This window comes from Rhopalosiphum padi, chromosome 2 (assembly GCF_020882245.1).
Source record: "Rhopalosiphum padi isolate XX-2018 chromosome 2, ASM2088224v1, whole genome shotgun sequence".
Classification (NCBI taxonomy): Eukaryota; Metazoa; Arthropoda; class Insecta; order Hemiptera; family Aphididae; genus Rhopalosiphum; species Rhopalosiphum padi.
Genome location: NC_083598.1, coordinates 21,257,365 through 21,277,073, shown reverse-complemented (window position 1 = coordinate 21,277,073; position 19,709 = coordinate 21,257,365). Strand labels below are relative to the sequence as shown.

Sequence of the window (19,709 nt, the reverse complement as noted above, 5' to 3'; positions counted from 1 at the left end):
AATAAACCTTATTTTTTTCAAGCAACTGAAGAATTAACTTTTTTATTAAAATAGTTGACGGGAGGTTGCTAGAATTTTAATGTTCCTGTTAAATAGGGGGCGTAAAGAAAATTGACTTTTGTCTTCTATAAAAAAAATATTTTTTAAATATGACAAAATAAGCATCCTGCAGTGATAAGAACACGTGAAATTAAATAATAATAAATAAATCAATTCGATGATGGAATCTTTTTACTCTACGACTTGGAGTACTTGGACTTAAGTACAATTTTTCGCATTCAGTGTAAAAAAAAATATTACTGCCATGTCGCGCGTCAGTAGCGTTTAACCATAGGTAGATAAGTACGCGCATCTGAGATATATTATTATAACATCTCGGCCAAAACGTTATTATTTCAATTACTTTTTTTTTTATTATCTGAGGGTCATCGTTTTAGGACAGCGTGCCGCACAAACGCACGTTTAATAATAACTCGACGCCAAACTATACTTAAAAACATCACGGACTAATCAAGTGTAGGTATAACCTGTTACTTAGTGACCGCACAACAATGTATAGGTATGCATTTAGTATTTTAATCAAATTTTATAAACGTATAATAAATTGTTATGCGAATCGATAGGTTTGATAATACTGCGCTGATTTATCCAATCAGCGTAGTATTTAAGATTCAAAATACTAAGTTATAAATATATTTAAATATGTTTATGGTTGAACGCGGTATAGAAGTTTAAATCTATTGCTATGACAGTATGGCGTGGTTATTAAGGGTACCCTATAGTAGTATACATAATACATATAGTAGTATAGTAATATTATTAAAATTATAAAATACTAGTTGATCCAGCACAGCGTTATTTGAGACAAATTAAATAATACTCGTGGACTTATTGAACTCAGGTGCAAACGGCACAAATTTTCAATAAATATTTGGGTTGTTTTGACCAATTAAAAAACACGGACTTATAAAACTATTTTTTTTTCCTGTGAAATAGTTACAATTATTTAATTTGTCATAGGCAACACCCTACAGAATTAACTAGTTGATAATATATTATAATATAGTATATATATAATATTAATATATATATATACCTATTCATTTACAACAGTTTCATTTTTGGTTAATTTTTATGTAAATCAGTAAGTAAACATTGTATATAATAATATGCATCGATTACCAACTGTGCTTGGATGGCGAATGGGCAGGGCTCGAGGAATTCGGGGATTGAGTAAAAAAATAAAAAATAAATAATAATAAAAAAAAACATTTATAACATAAATAAGTATATAACGGTAAAAAATGTTGACATACATAATAATAATAAAAATGGTTCTTTACAGTATATATATTTAATATCAATATTAAAAGCAAAATATAAAAAGTATAAACTCTTCACGCACGTATAATATATAATAATGTATTAATGTTATATGTACACATATTTGTGTGCATGACACGACCGTCTCGAGTAGGTATATGAAAACCGTAGGTTAATATAGCGCGTCTGCGTGTGTATACAGGTAAATAAATTGTAAAAATACACAAACGTCGTTGTCGTCGTCGTCAGATAATAAACATAAATATGTCATATGTGAGCATAATAATTATAATATAATAACATATAGGAGATTGTACAATATACGTAGGAACCGGAATTGGGAAATACGATTTCGTTCGTTATTGCATTTTTCTTTTTCACGACATATACATCATAATACATCATTGGTACAATATAATACGATATAACGCAGTCGCATCCTGCCTTCTCCGATAAATAATAAAATTATATTATTATTGGAGGTGATGTAGGGAGAAAACGAACAGGATATAAAAATAAAATAATAATAATAATAGTAATAATGATAATAATAATCAATAGTTGTACACGTTGGTAACTCAACGACGAAAAGCCGAGGGGGGACGCAAATCGATGTACGAACAATAATTATTACATTATTAATTCCGCTGGAAGTGCAGTCGATTTTGCATACGCGGAGCGGCTACTAAATTAACAGGTCGCCTAAAAACAAAAATAATAATAAAGATAAATTGCATAAGACAAAACAAAACAATACGTGATTCTAAAATAAAAAAATTAACAAAAATACGTTTAAGAAGTGGGAGACGGGAATAACAGCTAGTCGCGTACCTACGCTAAGTTTTACATTGAGCATCAGATATACCATCTAAGCAGCCATTTAAAAGTAGTGCTGTTGGTCATGATCACTATAGAGCTCGGATTTCAATGTATTTGCAGTTTTTTTTTTATTGCCTGACAACGATGCTTTCCAAGCTAAAAATATGTTTCAAGTACTTACAATCTTTATACTATTCTTACGAATTATTTTTAGAAAAAGTTTACTCTTATTATTATTATGTTTTATGTCATTTAACATTTTTTTCAGGTACCTAAATGGCCGAGCAAAAAAAAAATGACATGTATTAAATATAAAATGAAATATTTTTTAAGCTGTTAACAGCATATCACATAGTTAATAATTTTAAAATAATACAAGTCTCAGATTTATCTTAATGATCGTATCGTAACACGACCACCGGTCGATTACATACATGTAAGTATACAGATGTCGATTTTATTAATTTATTAATTCAGAGCCAACTCATTTTTTTTATAGGTATATAAAATATTTACTATATAACAAATAATTATATTGCATTATCAAAAATTAAATTATTTGAATTGAATTTTTAGTTTTTATGTCATATAAATACATTTTTGATACATTAAAATCCATGCCTTAGTGATACCGTGGAGCCCCCCTGGTGGTCGGGATTGTCTCTCACTTAGAGTCAAGAGACTAATTCCAATCTATTACGATACGCTCGACGACTCCACTAACTTGTTGATTCAACAACAGCGAGAACCACCGCGCTGGCATCTTTAAGCAACAAATTTAGTTTTATTTTTATACAAGCAAAACTTTAAAAATTCACTAATATTTTCAGTGCCAAGGTATTTGATCTTATATGTACAATATCTAATCAAAAAGCATAGACTACTAATAGTATTATTAGTAACTGGTTTGTAAATTATACTGTTGTTTCTTGTATATAATTTGAAATAACCGAGGAATTTCCGAAAATTTCTTAAGGACCTATGAGTGGTAGGATCGCTATTCGCTAGACATTGTATGTTTGAATGGGTTCAAAAGTAACCAGCTACTTCAAAGAATATTAAATATAAATAACTATAACAAATACATATTTTTTAACAGTCGCTACTCATTGATTAAATCACGTAGGTACCTAAACCCAATACTTACGCCATCATTTGAGACTATGCGCAGCGCGATGCGCGACCCGAGGCGAATGCGATTATATACCCATTTATGTAGCGTGCAAAAAGCAAATAATGGTGTTAATATTAGAATAATAATAATTATTATTACTATTGTTATTGTAATGATGAGTGATAAACACGTCGTATGGGATGTTAGTAAGAAAGATGAAATGGAAAGAACAATGCAAATACCTTAAAATAAGATATATTAACCACGATAGAGCTAAGAAGAAATAATTCAAAAGCATGACCTTTATTAATGCACAAAGGACTTCTTATTACACTATTTTTAACCTTTTTTTTTGGCGAATCAAAACAAAATTTTTTTCAATTGCATCTTAAATGTACCCCTCCCCCTACCACATTTTGAGTTAAAATTTAAATATTATTATATTTTTTAAAACAAAAAACATGGTTTACTACTATCTTAAAAATCGTCTAAATTGAATAAGTTACAATGAGTTTTTAAAAAATAAGCGTAGTATTAAGTCTTTTATACAATAGAAAAATCCAAATCAATTGTAAGGTTATGCTTTCGAAATATGTACTTAGTTTTCTTTATCATTGAATACACTGTACAAAGGCATAGGCCATAGGTTACTGCGGTGAGTATAGACCGAGAGGCCCACTCCCAAAAATTGCAACAAGTCTTTTTGTATTTTTTTTATCAGTTATTTTTAATAACAATATTGTATAATTAATTCAATTGTTTTTTAAAATAATATTGTTATATTCACAATAATTGGTGAATAAAAAAGCATTTTTTTGTTTCTGTGCTTGATTAATACATTTCACTACAATTTTTTTTATATATATAATATTGTATAATGCGCATAACGTACAATTTTCTTTTTTTTCGTTTATTGCTACAATCCGACAAGTTCGTCTAAGGTACATCATTTTTTTTTTGCAAGTGTCTTGTATATATAATATTCAGAGATAACAATATTATTAATTTAAATTTAAATCGATGGTAAAGTAAATGGTTAATATTTAATGAGCGTTATTATTATTACATAATATAAAAGCCAATCATTTTGAGTTGGAACTAAAACACATGGTCATTCACTGTAATGAAATGCAATACCCAAAAACCACTTCGTTATTGCTATTATTGATATAGTAAGGTACATTAAATACAACGGCGTTAAGTTAAGTCACCATATCGATAACATAGGTCAAAACTTCTAAATATCAGTGGTCGGCAACTAGTGAATTCTGAGTGGAATATTTAGTTATGTATACGTTACAAGGATTAAAAATTTTAATTTTAATTTTATAATTAAATTTTACACCTATTGCCAGTAAATACGGTACAAAACGATCTCTGCCGTCAAATTTTGGTTAGGTTTCGAAGTTGAGTTACTCGCAAGTTATCAGTACAGTACGATAAATTAATAACTCACTTTGAATTCGCAGTGTGACAGAGAATTGTGAATTTGGCCTATAGTTCAATCACAATTGTTATCAGTCTTGTTATGATGTGAGAAATTTTAAAGAATTTATTTTAACAACATTTAATGAAAGACCGTATTATAAAAAAAGTATTGTGGTAGTAAAATTAAATAGAGAATAGGGAGTTTCCCTGAGGTATGAACATTATGTTATGTAAGCTACAAAATTGCATGAAAGCTGAAGTGAACGACTGTGGTTTTAGCTCAAACTCACAAAAATCGCTTATGATTATTTTAATATTAAAAAGCAATCAAATTACTAGAAACACAAAAAACTATTTATGTCGTATTTCATCAAAAAAGTAATTGACTTAACAATACAATTATATCAGAATATATAACCTAAAAATGCCTATTCTGTAACATACACTTAATGATTATCTTATTATATAAAAGTTTCAAAGTCTTTTTTTTGTCTAATACAATTGAAAAGACTTAACAATTTTTTTCAATAACGATGACATAAAATATGTTTAATATAAGTTTGTTTTAATTGTTTATTTTAAACAACATCCAATTATTGCTCTTTATAATACAATATACTAATATATTGTAAATTAGTCACACTATGGATTCAGTGGTGCAAAGCCAAATATTGCAAATTAGGTAGGATATACTTAAGTTAGTTATATTAATTAGTAATATACTCTCTTTATTTTAACTGAAAATATTTAAAAAATTTAAGATAATTAATTTGCCACGTCTAAAAGTAATTTATCAACAAATAAATGTATAATATATCATTTCATTGAATAAAATTGTTTTTCACTATGTTCATTACCATTCGTTATTACTTATTATAATTACACTAGTCTCTGTATTTAACATCAGGAACTCTGGTAACTAAATAATTAACAATATATTAATTAATTTTAAATAGCTTCATTTTTGTATACTGACAATAAAAATATAACCTTTTCGACTTTATAAAAATAAATGTCGCTCAATAATTAAAATAACTGATTACATAATACATATTACATACTTAAAATGTGATTGTTTATAGGGATTCATGTTAGAAAAAAAAAAACAGAAAACCCCTAATTGCGCTTAAAATTAAATAGATAAATTTAATAATGGAATGATAATAAATTATAATAATAACAATAACAGGACCTCTTTGCCTTAAAAATTATAAATAAATAACGAGGCCTTCGGTAATAATATTATTATCTTATATACATAACAAAAGAAAAAAAATCGAGTTTATGCGTAAACATTCAATTACTAAGAATCACATTTCATACGTACATCACATCTAGACTATATTTTAAACATTTTAAATGAATTAGCCTAAGAGGGATGGATATTAAAATCTATAGTAATTTTTTTTTAATTTTTAAATAAAAAAAGTTATGTCTTGTTTTTTGGGCATTCCCCTGCTTCTTAAATAGAAGATAAATCAAGTTTAGACATTTTCTCCGCGTGCTGAAATTAAAGAACCAAAATAATCTTGGTATACATTTACTTTGTTTTTGAATTTCAGTTATTAAAATTACCAATAATATTATGTTTTTCACTTGTCTTCAAAAATAAATTGAGTAAACAAATGTCAGAAATTTATAATGCTTAAAAATATAGACTGAATATAATTCTTAACTATTTATATTGTTCATAGTAAATATTAAGATAAGTAAATTTTATTTATAATAAAGTGATACTTATACTAATCAGATCAAACAGATATAATAAAAAAGACAAAGAATCATGAATATTTTTGTTGTCTTTAGTTTGTAAGCTTTTGATATAACTTTCAATAAGCATTGCAAGACAAATGAAATACATATAACAAAAAATACATAACATTTGACATGAATACATTTTGTATAAACTCACCATGCCATGTATATTTCTAGTAAATGAAATATACAGCTTATTTGAAACGGTTGGCAAAAGCATTGGTAAGCTCATTGACAGCTACTTGTGCCACAGCTTGGCCGACAGCTTGCTGTACACGTTGCGGTATTTGCGGCATTGATCCTCGCCTATTATCGCCAATACCATCATAATAATATGAATATATAACTCGCGCATAGCCATTATTTTATAATACAGACATTTCTAATATAAGTTAAGATAATTATTTTTTATAAGATATAATAAAATGTTTGAATAAATATCAACAATCTATTTGTACCATAAACCCATTGGTATAACATTAATAAATTAGCATAAAACTGACACCAATATTATTACCAGCAAAAGCATTTGTTTCAATAAATTTTCATTATAATAAAATATATGTATAAATATAAATAATTTTAACTGAATTATAAGTGTTGAATAATATGCTGATTGCTGAATTTAGTAACATTAATATAAGTGCTTTTAACTACGTCTAGTAAAAATAAAATTTTGTTGTTATTAGTTGGTTTATCTATAGTATTTTATTATCCAGTTTTATACAGAGTCAAGAAAAATTTGAATTTCATACATTAAAAATGCAATTTAAATTGTATTAAATAATAAATTATATTAAAGATATATTCATTATTATTATTATATTTTTAATTTTCAAATTACAATATTCTAATGTTTTTTAAATTATAATATTGAAAAGTTAATCATTTATTATTTAATTTCATTATATTTTAATTTTGGACACATAATTGATTTTTATGTTTGTACATTTCTAAATTAAAGCAAATTAATAACATTATTGACATAATAAAAATAGAGCAGTTATACTTTTTGATCTAAGGAAACTAGCTAAAAATTCTTTAATTTTTTCTTGACTGTGTAACTAGAAAACATATAATGATAAGCTTATACACTAAATAATTTCTAACCAGATATCACTTCTTAAATTGTTTTAATTATAATAAATTAATAACAATGTACATGGTCTAACATTTTTTTAATTATGAGCTAAAAAAATAAAATAGTAGACAATATACCTTAAAATAGTCGAATAATATTTTATATATGTAATCCACAATCACTACCAATGATAATTATTAAAGGGTGACTGTGTGAGTATTCCTAATATAGGAAATTATTATAAATTATAAAAATTAATACTTAAAAACTTACAAACTGTGAATTATTTAACAAATATTAGGTAACATTCCTAGGTAAATAACATCTAATTACCTAATTATACTGATGTGCTAACCTAGACAATGAGATTAACCAACATAACGAATACAAAACAAATATATATATGTATATGTATATATAAGTAAATAATTTTTATAACAAAAAAATAATAAAAAATACTATTATAAATCAGTAATCACTCAAATTAAAAGAAATAAACAATGGACCAAATTTAGCTTACTCTGGCTTCAATTTAATGTGTATAGGTTAGTTGGTTATAAATATAGTGATTATTATTAATGTAGTTGCTGATTTAATCGGCCACTGAAGACATGCTCGACAATACATATTAACGGCGTCTGAAATGTAAAAAAAACCACACCGTCGCCGTTGCTGCCTTTTACACTAAATGTTAGTGACTCAAACTAACTACATGTTAGTGAGTACTATCATTAAGTACATAGCTAACTAGCTAATAATTGTTAGTAAAGCTAGTAGTTAGCTACGCACTAAATAATAACTAATTTTAATAAATGTATAATTAACAGAGCTATTTTATAATAGATTCAAGTTATGGGAACTTCTATGAGCTGTAATAAAAATGTTTAAAGCAATGAAATTCCCAAATTGACTTACGAAGGAATTAAAGGAGGAGGAAGTCCCTGGCCACCAGGCCTACCAGGTGGAGCAGGAGGTTGTCGTCCCTGCTCAGGCCCAGGTCTATTAGGTATTGCTGGAGCTGGTCTTCCCGAAGCTGGAGGTGGAGGAGGTGCTCTTGATGCAGCATTTGCAGGTGTTGGGTTAGAAGGTACTCCTCTACGTCCAGCACCACCGGGACTTGGTGGAGACAACCTTCATAGTTAAAAAAAAATTATAGTAAGAATTGTCATGTGCAAAAATAATATTTAAAAATCTACCTTGGGTTATCAAGACTAGATGCAAGCCAATCATTCTTGACTGGTGGTGGAACGGGTGTGGTAACAGTAGCCATTGAAACATCGCCAATAATTCTCAATGCTTCTTTACATGCTTGGTACATGCGCATCATTTCCTCACGTTTTACGGCTTCTTCTGCACTTTCTTCCATCATTTGAGACTATAATACAAAATTAACATTCAGATATATAGCCCTAAAATACCTTCATTATTTAATATAAATAATAAATATCTATAACTATTTATAAATATAAATTTAGGAACTATTGAAAATAATATTATAATTTTTAAGCAATTTTAATAACCTAAATAACCAAGAATTACATAAAAGTTAATATTTTTTAATTAAATAGTTTAACCTAACCTAGAAAACAGCTCACTCACATGTATTACGCATCATACAAATACACAACAAAGCAAATTTGTGTTCAGTAGAATTCATTTTGAATTTTAAGCTAAGTAAATTGACTAATTATCAAACTTAAAGGAATTAATATAATATATACTATGTGTGGGTTTTTACATTTTTATTTTTCAGCGAATTACAAAATTTGTAAAATATTTAATATTTTTTAATTGTTATATTATATATGCTTAAATTTTATATAAAACCGAACTTACGAACACAGACAATATTCTTATCTTTAAGTTAAATAATGATCAATTAACACCACACACACTGGTTTTACTAAACGCAATTCTGTAATGTAATATGTTTGTAAAACAGAGACAAAATTTGTAGGAATGGTTCTTTACATATTAATGATTGTCGTCAAATAACATATTTATGTTACCATCTTTGTTCTCAATCTAGTTTGCTTCTATTGCAGACAACATAAATAAAAAGTGGGAAAATAGATAACTACTCTGCTATACAGTAGGAATCAAATTTAACTTATCATTGAGTAGCTCAACATTTTAGCATATGTATTTGGTGAATATTCCAGTTACCTACAGTTTTTCATTTTTGAGTTACGTTGAGAAATCAGTTTTTGTCAAAAACTGGTTTTGCATAAAAATGTCTGTTTTTTTTTATTTTTTCCAATAATAGTACCAACAACATTTAAAGATACAATTTTATATCAGAAACCACCCTCTAAGTTAAAAATGTTGAAAAATAAACAATATTTTTCTACTAAAAAATTGTGTTTATATAAAAAAAAATATACATGCCATTGAATAATACACTAAATTCTCCGCTCAAAAACTAAAATAACTATTAGTACATGAATAAGATTATTAGTTACAACATTTTTATCAATCAAGTTGGATATATAATTTTTTACTTAAAATAATAACTATCAAAAAATTAAGTTTCTCAGATTTTAAAAACAACTTTATATTAAAAAGAACCAGATTTACTTAAAACAATTTGTATAATTAACAATTATAAATATATATATGTATGTATGTTTTGGAACATTATAATGTTAAACAACTAAATATGAAAAAAAATCAAGCAACTTGATTGAGGGTTAAATAAATACATTGTGCTATTTAGTAATTAAGTGTTTTTGACATAGTTATATGTAGTGTTTGGAGTATGATATAATTCTTATAAAATATTTCACTATATGCTGAAATATTTCACAAAAGATGAAACATTGAAATTTTTTCTATTAATATTAATGATGGTTTTTTATCAATAATTAATTATATAATCTAAAAGTTTTAGGTAAAATCATTGAAATGAGTACCGTGGTTGATATGTTTATACTATAGTCTATATTGGGTCTTATTTTCAACTATTTATAGTAATATAACAAAACTTGGTTTTTTCCTAGGAAATGACTTATTGTCGACAACGTTGACAAAAAATGTATAATGTATGAAGGTACTATTATTAAGACTTAAACATAAAATTTAAACATAAGTATAATATTTTATTATACTATTATTGACAATAATTCAATGCTTTATTATCGTAATCTAAATGTTGTAATTTAGGTATACGTTTATAACAAGTAAATATACATGGACACATGGTTTGTTATTATAAAATTATAACTATTATGATGTAGTGTATAGTACGTATTAGTGTAGGTATACAAGTTTAATATTTAGGTAGTGATTTATCGTAAAGGGTAATATTAATTATTATTAGTCATTAGTCTACCAACGTTTATCCAGTGCTCAGTTATTAATATAATTTGAAATATTTTAAATTTCATGAAATTTTTAAACACTAGTTATATGTCTGCATTTTTATTGTTCTAAAAGGTTGGAAAATTAGAAATAACACAAAATAAGCTTTTATTTAATCTTGGACACTGTTCAGTCACGTTATCTAACAACGACTATACAAAATAATACACTATTTTGATATTTAATACTTTAATAGTTATAATATTCAAGAATATACATTATACATAAATTACCTGATCACCAGATGCATATAGATGAGCTAATAGTTCTCCATTTATAAAATCTTTTGAGTTGTTTATGATCAAATGCATAATAATTTTAGGGACTAGATCACGACAAGATTTTGTAACAATTTTCATATATGAATCAACTAAATTTCTAATAGTCTCCACTTGTCTTTCCAAAACTGGATCCATAGATGTAGTTGATTCTGTACTGCTCTATAGTAGTAAAACGTTAAGTTGTTAAATATTTAATGAAATATTAATGAGAAATTAAAATGTGACACTAACCTCACGACCATCCTGATCGAAAGGCAAAAAAAAAATTATAAAAAAAATAATTAATTATTAAAAAAAAATTAAAATATACATATGATTATAAAATGTCAATTAACTAAATTTTACCTCATCACTGTTGGATACATCTGATGACTTTTCTGGATAAACACCTGCACGTAAAAATGATGCCTTCCAAGAATCTACATCATCTTGTGTTTCACAACTCAATTCAAGCTGTTTGTAGTCCTAAAAATATATATTTATGTAATTAAAAAAATGTTAAAACCAAATCTCCACTGATCTTTTGAGAAGAGTTAAATATAATATATGATTGTTAGTGTTTTTGATAAAACCATAATTATAATATATAATTAATTATAATATAGAATAAATTAAGTTAAAAATAACTATGATATGAATTTTCAATTAAATTAAAAACCAGTGGAGAGTAGGCTTAATATTACACATAATTTAATTCAAAATTCACCTTGTAAACATTACGGCCTTCTGGATTAAATAGTGCAAATGTATGACGACGTGACATAAAACCTTGTTCGACGTCTTTGATTTTCAATCCATCTAATGGTAACATATATTTCTTTTCTCTTTCCTTTAAAAGTAACATTTATATATTTTTATAAAATATCAAACAAAAAATATGTTATTAATTGATTGTAAATACCTCTTCATCTTTGAACCATGAGATGTTTTCGGACATTAAAACAAACCAATAATCCCTAGATCCTCCTTTCATAATGCCCAAATTATGTATACACATCCATCCTTTACGTATCACCTGATTGCCAAGCTTATGAGTTTTGTTAGAGTTATCAGATGACTGTTGTGCACTACAATACAATATTATAATACATAATAAATTAATAATTTTTATTATAGTTGAAATACATTCAAGTGTTACATACTTTGCGAATCCAATAAAATCTTCATGGTTTGTATTCATATAGGCTAGTTCACATTCAACCAATAAGATTAACTGTTCTTTACACATTTGTTCACGATTACGAATATATGATGTAATTATACGTTCTGTTTCTTCTCGTAAACGTGGATACCTGGACATCTTTAAAAACAAAAAATATAAATTTCTTAAAATAATTTTTACGAATATAAATATAATATATTATAATTACAATATAATTGATGTTTATACCTTATCTGTACAAATTCTAACTACGTTAGATAATTCATTAACAACGAGATCAGTACATTTCAGTGATGGTTCTTTCAATCTAGCGATTTGTTTTTTCACAATAGCTTCAAATGCCATATCAGGTGTAAATAAGCCCACTCTTATACCTATAAAAAAAATATACAAATTTATTTTTGAATGTTAAAAATTGTCTCTTAATGTATTACACACCATGAATGTTTCTGATGGCAAATGCTATTTCTCTCCTTAATTCTTTTTCATCAATTTCCATTTTCACAATTTCAAATGGGAAACGTTCATGGAACAAACGATTAATTTTAGCACCTCCAGATAGTTCATTGGTATTTATCTGAGCAGAACCAGAACCTTCAATTGTGCGTTCAAAATCAGATTGAAGTTGTTGAATCATTCTAAATTCATAAAAAATAATAATTTAGAGTATATAATTAAATACTAAATGATTCTAAATGTCTTACTGTAACATTGCTTTGGTTTTGATGGCGGGATCATCTGGCCTAAAATATTTAAACTGTTCCACATCTTTTTCTAATGTAAGTAATTGTTTCTAAAAGTAACCATATAATAAATGATTATGAGCTTTATAAAAATAAAATAAAACTTACTTGTAATTTATCCCTAAGCCCTGGCAATGTATCTCTAATATGATTTGTGAGCTGTTGATTCAAAACTCTTTGCAAATAAGGTGTGCCAAGTCTGTCAGCCATGTGTCTATAAGCTGGGTGTCTGTAAACATTAAAATTATAATTTATTTAGATTATAATTTTAAACTGAATAAAAAATATTCAACTTACCCCAAAAAAAATTTTCTTTCTGCACTCAAAGCAGCTTTTATATCTTTACGACCATCGATATCTTTCTGACTTCTGTTTACTACACCAATGTAACCACGTCTGAGAGGCAAAAGCTTATTCTCCAGTATGTCTCTAGCATCAGTTCCTTCATCCATCAGATCCAATTTTGTTATGACACCAATAGTTCGCATACCTAGAGAATTAATATAATATGTTTTAATTATAAATAATACACAAACATAGCAGCAATGTGAAAATGTGCATAAAACTAATTTTAACAACATATTTAATTTTAAATTTAAAATATATATATATACACAAAACATTTGTTAATTAAACATGAACATGCTTCATTAAAATTAAGAAAGGTAAATGGTTGCAATGTTTTGAAAATCATAGTGGATGTAAATTATTTATTGTTAACAAAAAATTAAAAATATGCATAAATCTAAGGTAAAAAAAAAAAAATAGGATTTATTATTTTATACATAGCATGCAGTTGCACTACCATACATGATACGTTTCTAAATAATCACATATATAAGCATGTGATAATTTATAAAATCAATTAATATTTTAAAAATTGACATAGTGAATCTAACAGTGAATAATAATTCTTATTCCAATGTTAAAACAACTTAAAATTAAAATCATTTATTATTTTAAAACCATTAAGTATCAAAATAAAGTGTACAACCTGATAGAGAATACAATACATATCAAAAACTCATCACAACAATATAGGAATAAAATGAAACAAATTTGATTGCTTTTATAATAATATTTTAAACAGGCTCATTTGATTTTTCTATGCCGTTCATAATTTTTCTTATAAATAATCAATTTACATTGATTATGTTGATATTGATATGGTAGGTACTGATTATTTAAGTTTATTAAAACATAATAAATAGGTAGACGGAAAAGCTTATCATTTCTTACCTTCAGGGTCCACTTCTTTAGAAATTTTTAATGCATCACTGTTGGCCAAATCCTGGTTAGCTGGCGTTACAGCCAAAATCAGGCAATTATCTCGTTTAACAAAAGTGAATAACATTGATCTTATTTGATGCTCTATGTCGGGAGGTTGGTCCCCAACAGGTACTTTTGTCATACCAGGCAAATCAACAAGGGTCAGGTTCAACACTAGAAAACAATACTAGCAAAACTACACAACAGCCACGAAAACCAATAATGCTAAAAATTGTATGACTTGTTCCCTAGCCCTATACCTTGATTTATAACCAATCATAAATAACTATCTTTATATACTATTTTAGTCTTCAGTCAGGAGTACATCATTAGATCGGAAAACATCTTTCTTTGAGGTTTAAAGAAACAAAAAAAAAAATTTAAGCAATGTACAAAGAACATTCTAAAGAAAACTAAAAAACGACAAAATTGCTAATAGCATGACTTGGTGCAATATTTTCGAGCAGACTACTGGCCGATTAACGTTTACCGTCTGGGTCAACTTGTTTTGCAATTTGTAAGGCATCTGAAGTAGCCAAATCGGCATTAGCTGGAGAAACAGCCAGTATAAGACAAGTTTCTTTTGTAATAAATTGGAACAGCATGTCTTTGATTTGTTGTTCAATGTCAGCTGGTTGATCACCCACTGGCACTTTTGTCAAACCAGGCAAGTCGATCATAGTGATGTTTAAAACTGTTTACAGACGTTATAAATAACAACCATAATAAAATGGAATGACTTTTAAACAATATATTTAAATAAGTTTCAAAATTACTGAATAAAATTAACGGTTTTTAAATCATAATCAAAAAATTAAATAATACTATTGTCTACTGGGTATCTATTTTTTAAACGCCAAATAATCATTGTTTAGAGTATTTAGAAATTAAATACATTTTATGAAATATTTAATCCATTGAAATTAAAGGTGTAAATTTGAGGTCTATTTATTTATATATTTTTTGTTTTTATATTACATAACAAATAATGAAATATAATTTTTGTTAATTAATTAATTGAAAATTTTTTAATGATACAATAAGTAGGGTATTATATATTCTATACTTACCATTAGGAGAATATACCCTCAAATTTATTGGTATGTTTGAAATTCCTTTATTAGATCCAGTCATGCGATCAGTTTCATTTTCTATTTCACGTCTAATTTCATCAAAATCTGCAAACTTTTTTCCTTTGCAATGAAGAAATTCTCCATATTCTATAAAAAGTAAAATTAAATTATAAAAATGATTAACCATAAGCACCCAATTAATTAAGTACTTAGACTAAATTTTGGTTTTGATTTACTTGGTTTAATTACATTTTATAGTAAAAATTGAATATATCAGTTTAATTATGTTATATTTTTAGATTAATTAACAAATAAAAATATATTTTCAAGCTATAACAAAGGTTAGAAATGAATATAATTGTTTTTAATAATGATGTCGAAAAATAAATGATTTTAATAAGTGGGATGCAATAAAAGTTAAATGGTACTTAAAAAGGTCATAATTTATTAAAAATGTATAAAAATGTTCATGTTAAATAGATTCAAAATTAAGATTGGTATTGACCTTAGGTACAAGTTTTCAAATTTGTTTTAATATAAAAATGTCTTTTCAATAAGTATATGATACTTATTGATAGCAAGAGAGGGTTATCTGATTGGTTTGACTAATATTAAAAAAGGAAAATTATTGTTTAAAACTTTGAATTCAGTTATGCAGGATAAATCTTTACAATATTAAACATATAATATAAAATATAACTTACCCAATGTACTATTAATCAATTGAAGAATAAGAGGACGACGAGTTACAATCCCAGAACCTCTTGGAAGAAAATCCCTAAAATTAAATAAGTATGTTTTAAATAAAATTTTATGTTAAAGAACTAAAATATAAATCATTTTCAATGAATAAGAATAATCATTGTAATACTATTATGTATGTTAACATCTTGTACAAAAATACTTATTAATAACCATTCAGTATATACCTAATTAAATAAGTAATATACCCAGGATGGCAAAACTATGATATGCATATTGTATCTAATGATTTTTATTTTGTTTTAGAATATATTTGATTATTGTAAATAGCGAAGAGCAGCTAACCATGATAAACAATATTATAGATAAAACTGCCTTCACGTTAGATTGGTCATACAAATTTTAGAAATGATTCTTAAAAAATATTTTCTTGAAAAATGTTTTTTAATGGATTAATTAAACCTAAGAATGTAATACTGAAATGTGTATCTTCGTCTTACTAACAAACAACATATCAAATTTTACATTCAGAAAAATCAGTTTTACTCTGCTCTATTTAATATTAAAATGAATTTACTTTCAGTAAAAATAAAGGTAAAAACATATCAAATTTAAAATAGGTAACAGTAAAAAAAAACTATTGATCAAATTTGGGTTAAAAAATATTTGAAGCCATAGTTGTAATTGGTGTCCACTAAGGCACATCAATTTTACATATCCAACTAAGTTGGTTCTGAAGAATAATATGTAAAATAAGTTGTATTGGTATCTAATTAAAATAATATTGTTTACATTATTTTTTCTTATCAATACTTATAACTGCATGTATGTATCTTATTTTTAAAATATTTTAACTAGGTGCCTATTAGAAAGCAAATTGTTGAAATTAATTTTAAGTTACACATGAGTAAATATGGAACACCATATTAATTTATAAAATAAAAGAAAACCATTGAGCAAAATTTCTAGTTGTGAATCAGATCTATTACTAGATTTCTCTTTAGTAAATAGGTAAAGTAGGTGGGGATGAATGAAATATACTTAAGTGATTACACATAGGTACAATGAGAAACCAACCTAAAAAATAATATTGGTACCTACCTAGTACCTACCATAATATTTAATGTATTTAGAATCCAATGGTTATTAACTATTCATTAAACATTTATTTTATAAAAAAAAATTGTACAACTAGATAATATCTTTAATTAAAAATTAAACATTTTAGAAAATAGGTGTAATCCAATCTAATGAATTAACACAAACCTATGAACATTTTATGATAACTACTTTTGTTAATATTATTTAAAATCAACAAAAATCCATTTTAAAGTAAATCTAGCTACTATTATTCATAATATGCATTTTTATCTACCTAATCAATAAAAAATATTTATGAAAATTGTTTTAATACATTATTTTCTATAAGTAGATGTGTTTACTGATGATTGAATGTATTTGACAGGGTATTTGATGTTATTTTTCAAATATATCGGTTTTTTGTTAAAAATGATTAGTAAAAAAAATGTACATGTGTTTATCATCATTTCTCTTATAATCAATATAATTTTGTCGTTTTAAACCATTAACTATTATGAATTTGTACAAGAAAAAAAAATAGCATCTAAACTTTTAACTAAATTAAAATTATATCATCTAGGTCTATATACCTTGAAAATAGAAATTGATTAGTGTTATTACTGTTATTCAAGAGTTTAATTATTCTAATTAAAATCTCTTCAAATTCATTGTTTTATATAATAATTACAGATTAAGTTAAATTAATTGTCAATTATATAATTAAATGTACCTACTTAAATCAATGATTACAGAACACTATTATTCTGGTAATATTAGGTACTCTAAAGGTTACGAACAAAACGAATAGATACAAAATTTTCATCAGTTTAGATTAGAAATGATCAATAACTACCTACAGTTATAGGCGTTTTTTTTTTAGTCGTGGAATCTAGAGAAGTTTGAAATATATATATATATATATATATATATGTTGCAATTAACAATGTTAAACATTAACTGATTAACTATCAATATGTAAAAGAATCCATATCCAACTGCCATAATATAATGTTTGTAAGTCATAACCATACACTGTGAAATGTACTTGATTTGAATATTAAATCAATAAGCACATGCTTATTTCAGTTTACTACGTATGCTACATTTTTATAACTAGCAGTATTTAAAAAAAAAATTTTACTCTGTAATTCATATGGCTCAGTATCCAAATGATAAAATCACAATAGATAAGTAGGTCCCCATCATATGGCTATCAAATATGTTTATCTGACAAATCTCATTTAATTTTTAATGAACAAATAATCAGAAAAAAAGCCTATAGGTAGCTACAAAATATAAAATAAATAATGCAAATGATAATGTTGGAAACATTCTGCATGTAACAATAAGAGTAAATATGAAACTGACATTGGCTATAGGTTCCGTAATTTTAAACAGGGACATTTGATATCACTTGAAATAAGATGAGAAGACTGGTATCGATTATTGTGCCACAGTAATGAGAAAATATTGGGCCATCATCGAACAAATGTGAAGGCATTCAATGTGAAACAAAATTATGTCTATCAGCAATTTTTTTTTTTTTACTTATTATTTAAGAAGATAATATTTCACACTGAAAATGTTCGTGCATGAATTAGAATAATAGCATTCTAGCGGTCGGGTATGGGTAAGTCGCGCATCGGCGAACCCAAGACAAAGTATGTATTTTGTTTTACCTTCCCACAAAGTTCTCCAGCACAGAACTTTTACCAGCACTCTGACCACCGACCACCGCGATCTGGGGTAGGTCAAGCTGCATGTGCACGCCCAGCTGGGTGAACGCATCTTGGAGCTTGTTCACGATGGGTATCAACTGTTCCATGCCCATGTTGCCGGCCATCGTTGACATCAGCGAAGAGCTAGTGCGAACGAATGTGTCTCACCGAAGACGACAACGGTCCAACGTCGGATAAACGACGACGGACTATATAATTACACCTGCGACGATATCGCGGCGGTGACGACACACGCACAACGCACAATCACGTCTCACACCGTCCGCTGGACAATAAACGTCACCACTGGCAGCAGCAGAAGCAAAACATACGGACGGAAGCGATCGTTCGTACGGATACGGATGATTGTGCGTGTGCGCGCGCGCACCGGCATGTGTGTGAGTGAACTGCTGTGTATGTGTGCGTGCGGCGGCAAGTGGCAACGATTTGCAGTCAAACGTTCCGGCTCTTTCGGATTCCGACGAATGACACCGACCGAGTACGAGCGGTACAGAGCGCCGCTGCCGGTCGACGAGTCGCTGTTCGGCGTACGAGCGCGCCCGAATTCAAACGAACCTCGTTGCGGTCCAAACGTTCCGAAATCCGAAACACTTCAAGCACTCGAACAACCCTGTCGATGACGATTACGCGCGGGCCCAGAACCTTGTGGTCGTCGGCCGTGGCGTGTACCGGTCGGGCTGCGATTTACAATACGAATAGCCCGATTTTCACCCGGCAAAATACCCTAGACTTGTGTAGACAGTGTCCCCGAAAGTAAAACGTTTCGAAACGGGAAAAGAA

The 19,709-nt window shown here is 27.3% G+C and overlaps 1 protein-coding gene and 1 long non-coding RNA gene across 12 annotated transcripts in view; one reads left to right on the top strand and one right to left on the bottom strand.

Annotated features, from left to right (window-relative positions):
- Positions 1-19,709, top strand: part of LOC132920774 (uncharacterized) — an 82,324-nt gene that overhangs the window by 31,532 nt on the left and 31,083 nt on the right. The window lies entirely within an intron of this gene.
- On the bottom strand, positions 1,254-19,670 carry LOC132922894 (dynamin). 11 transcript variants are annotated; one of them, XM_060986633.1, is made up of 19 exons: positions 18,870-19,667; positions 16,113-16,186; positions 15,406-15,555; positions 14,826-15,029; positions 13,364-13,556; positions 13,175-13,295; positions 13,028-13,116; positions 12,762-12,961; positions 12,552-12,697; positions 12,304-12,461; positions 12,063-12,228; positions 11,868-11,990; positions 11,507-11,626; positions 11,393-11,404; positions 11,114-11,320; positions 8,717-8,895; positions 8,436-8,651; positions 6,597-6,745; positions 4,146-6,188 (listed from the first exon to the last, which is right to left on the bottom strand). In XM_060986633.1, exons 1-18 carry the CDS (start codon positions 19,040-19,042, stop codon positions 6,634-6,636), a joined length of 2,643 nt encoding a protein of 880 aa, XP_060842616.1. In that variant the 5' UTR covers positions 19,043-19,667; the 3' UTR covers positions 4,146-6,188; positions 6,597-6,633. The 11 variants fall into 11 exon arrangements, with proteins under 11 accessions (XP_060842612.1, XP_060842619.1, XP_060842616.1 ...); XM_060986632.1 differs by lacking the exon at positions 14,826-15,029 and adding an exon at positions 14,306-14,509 and having other exon boundaries at positions 18,870-19,665; XM_060986629.1 differs by lacking the exons at positions 4,146-6,188; positions 14,826-15,029 and adding exons at positions 1,254-2,025; positions 14,306-14,509 and having other exon boundaries at positions 12,063-12,461; positions 18,870-19,670.

What these genes read in the sequence shown, in the direction of transcription:
- LOC132922894 (XM_060986629.1), bottom strand. Translation starts at nt 19,042, where the DNA reads ATGTCAACGATGGCCGGCAACATGGGCATGGAACAGTTGATACCCATC. An exon ending in CTGGAGAACTTTGTGGGAAG is followed by an intron (nt 16,187 to 18,869) that starts GTAAAACAAAAT and finishes ATTTAATTTTAG; the next exon opens with GGATTTTCTTCCAAGAGGTT. An exon ending in CATGGTTCAAAGATGAAGAG is followed by an intron (nt 11,991 to 12,062) that starts GTATTTACAATC and finishes TTACTTTTAAAG; the next exon opens with GAAAGAGAAAAGAAATATAT.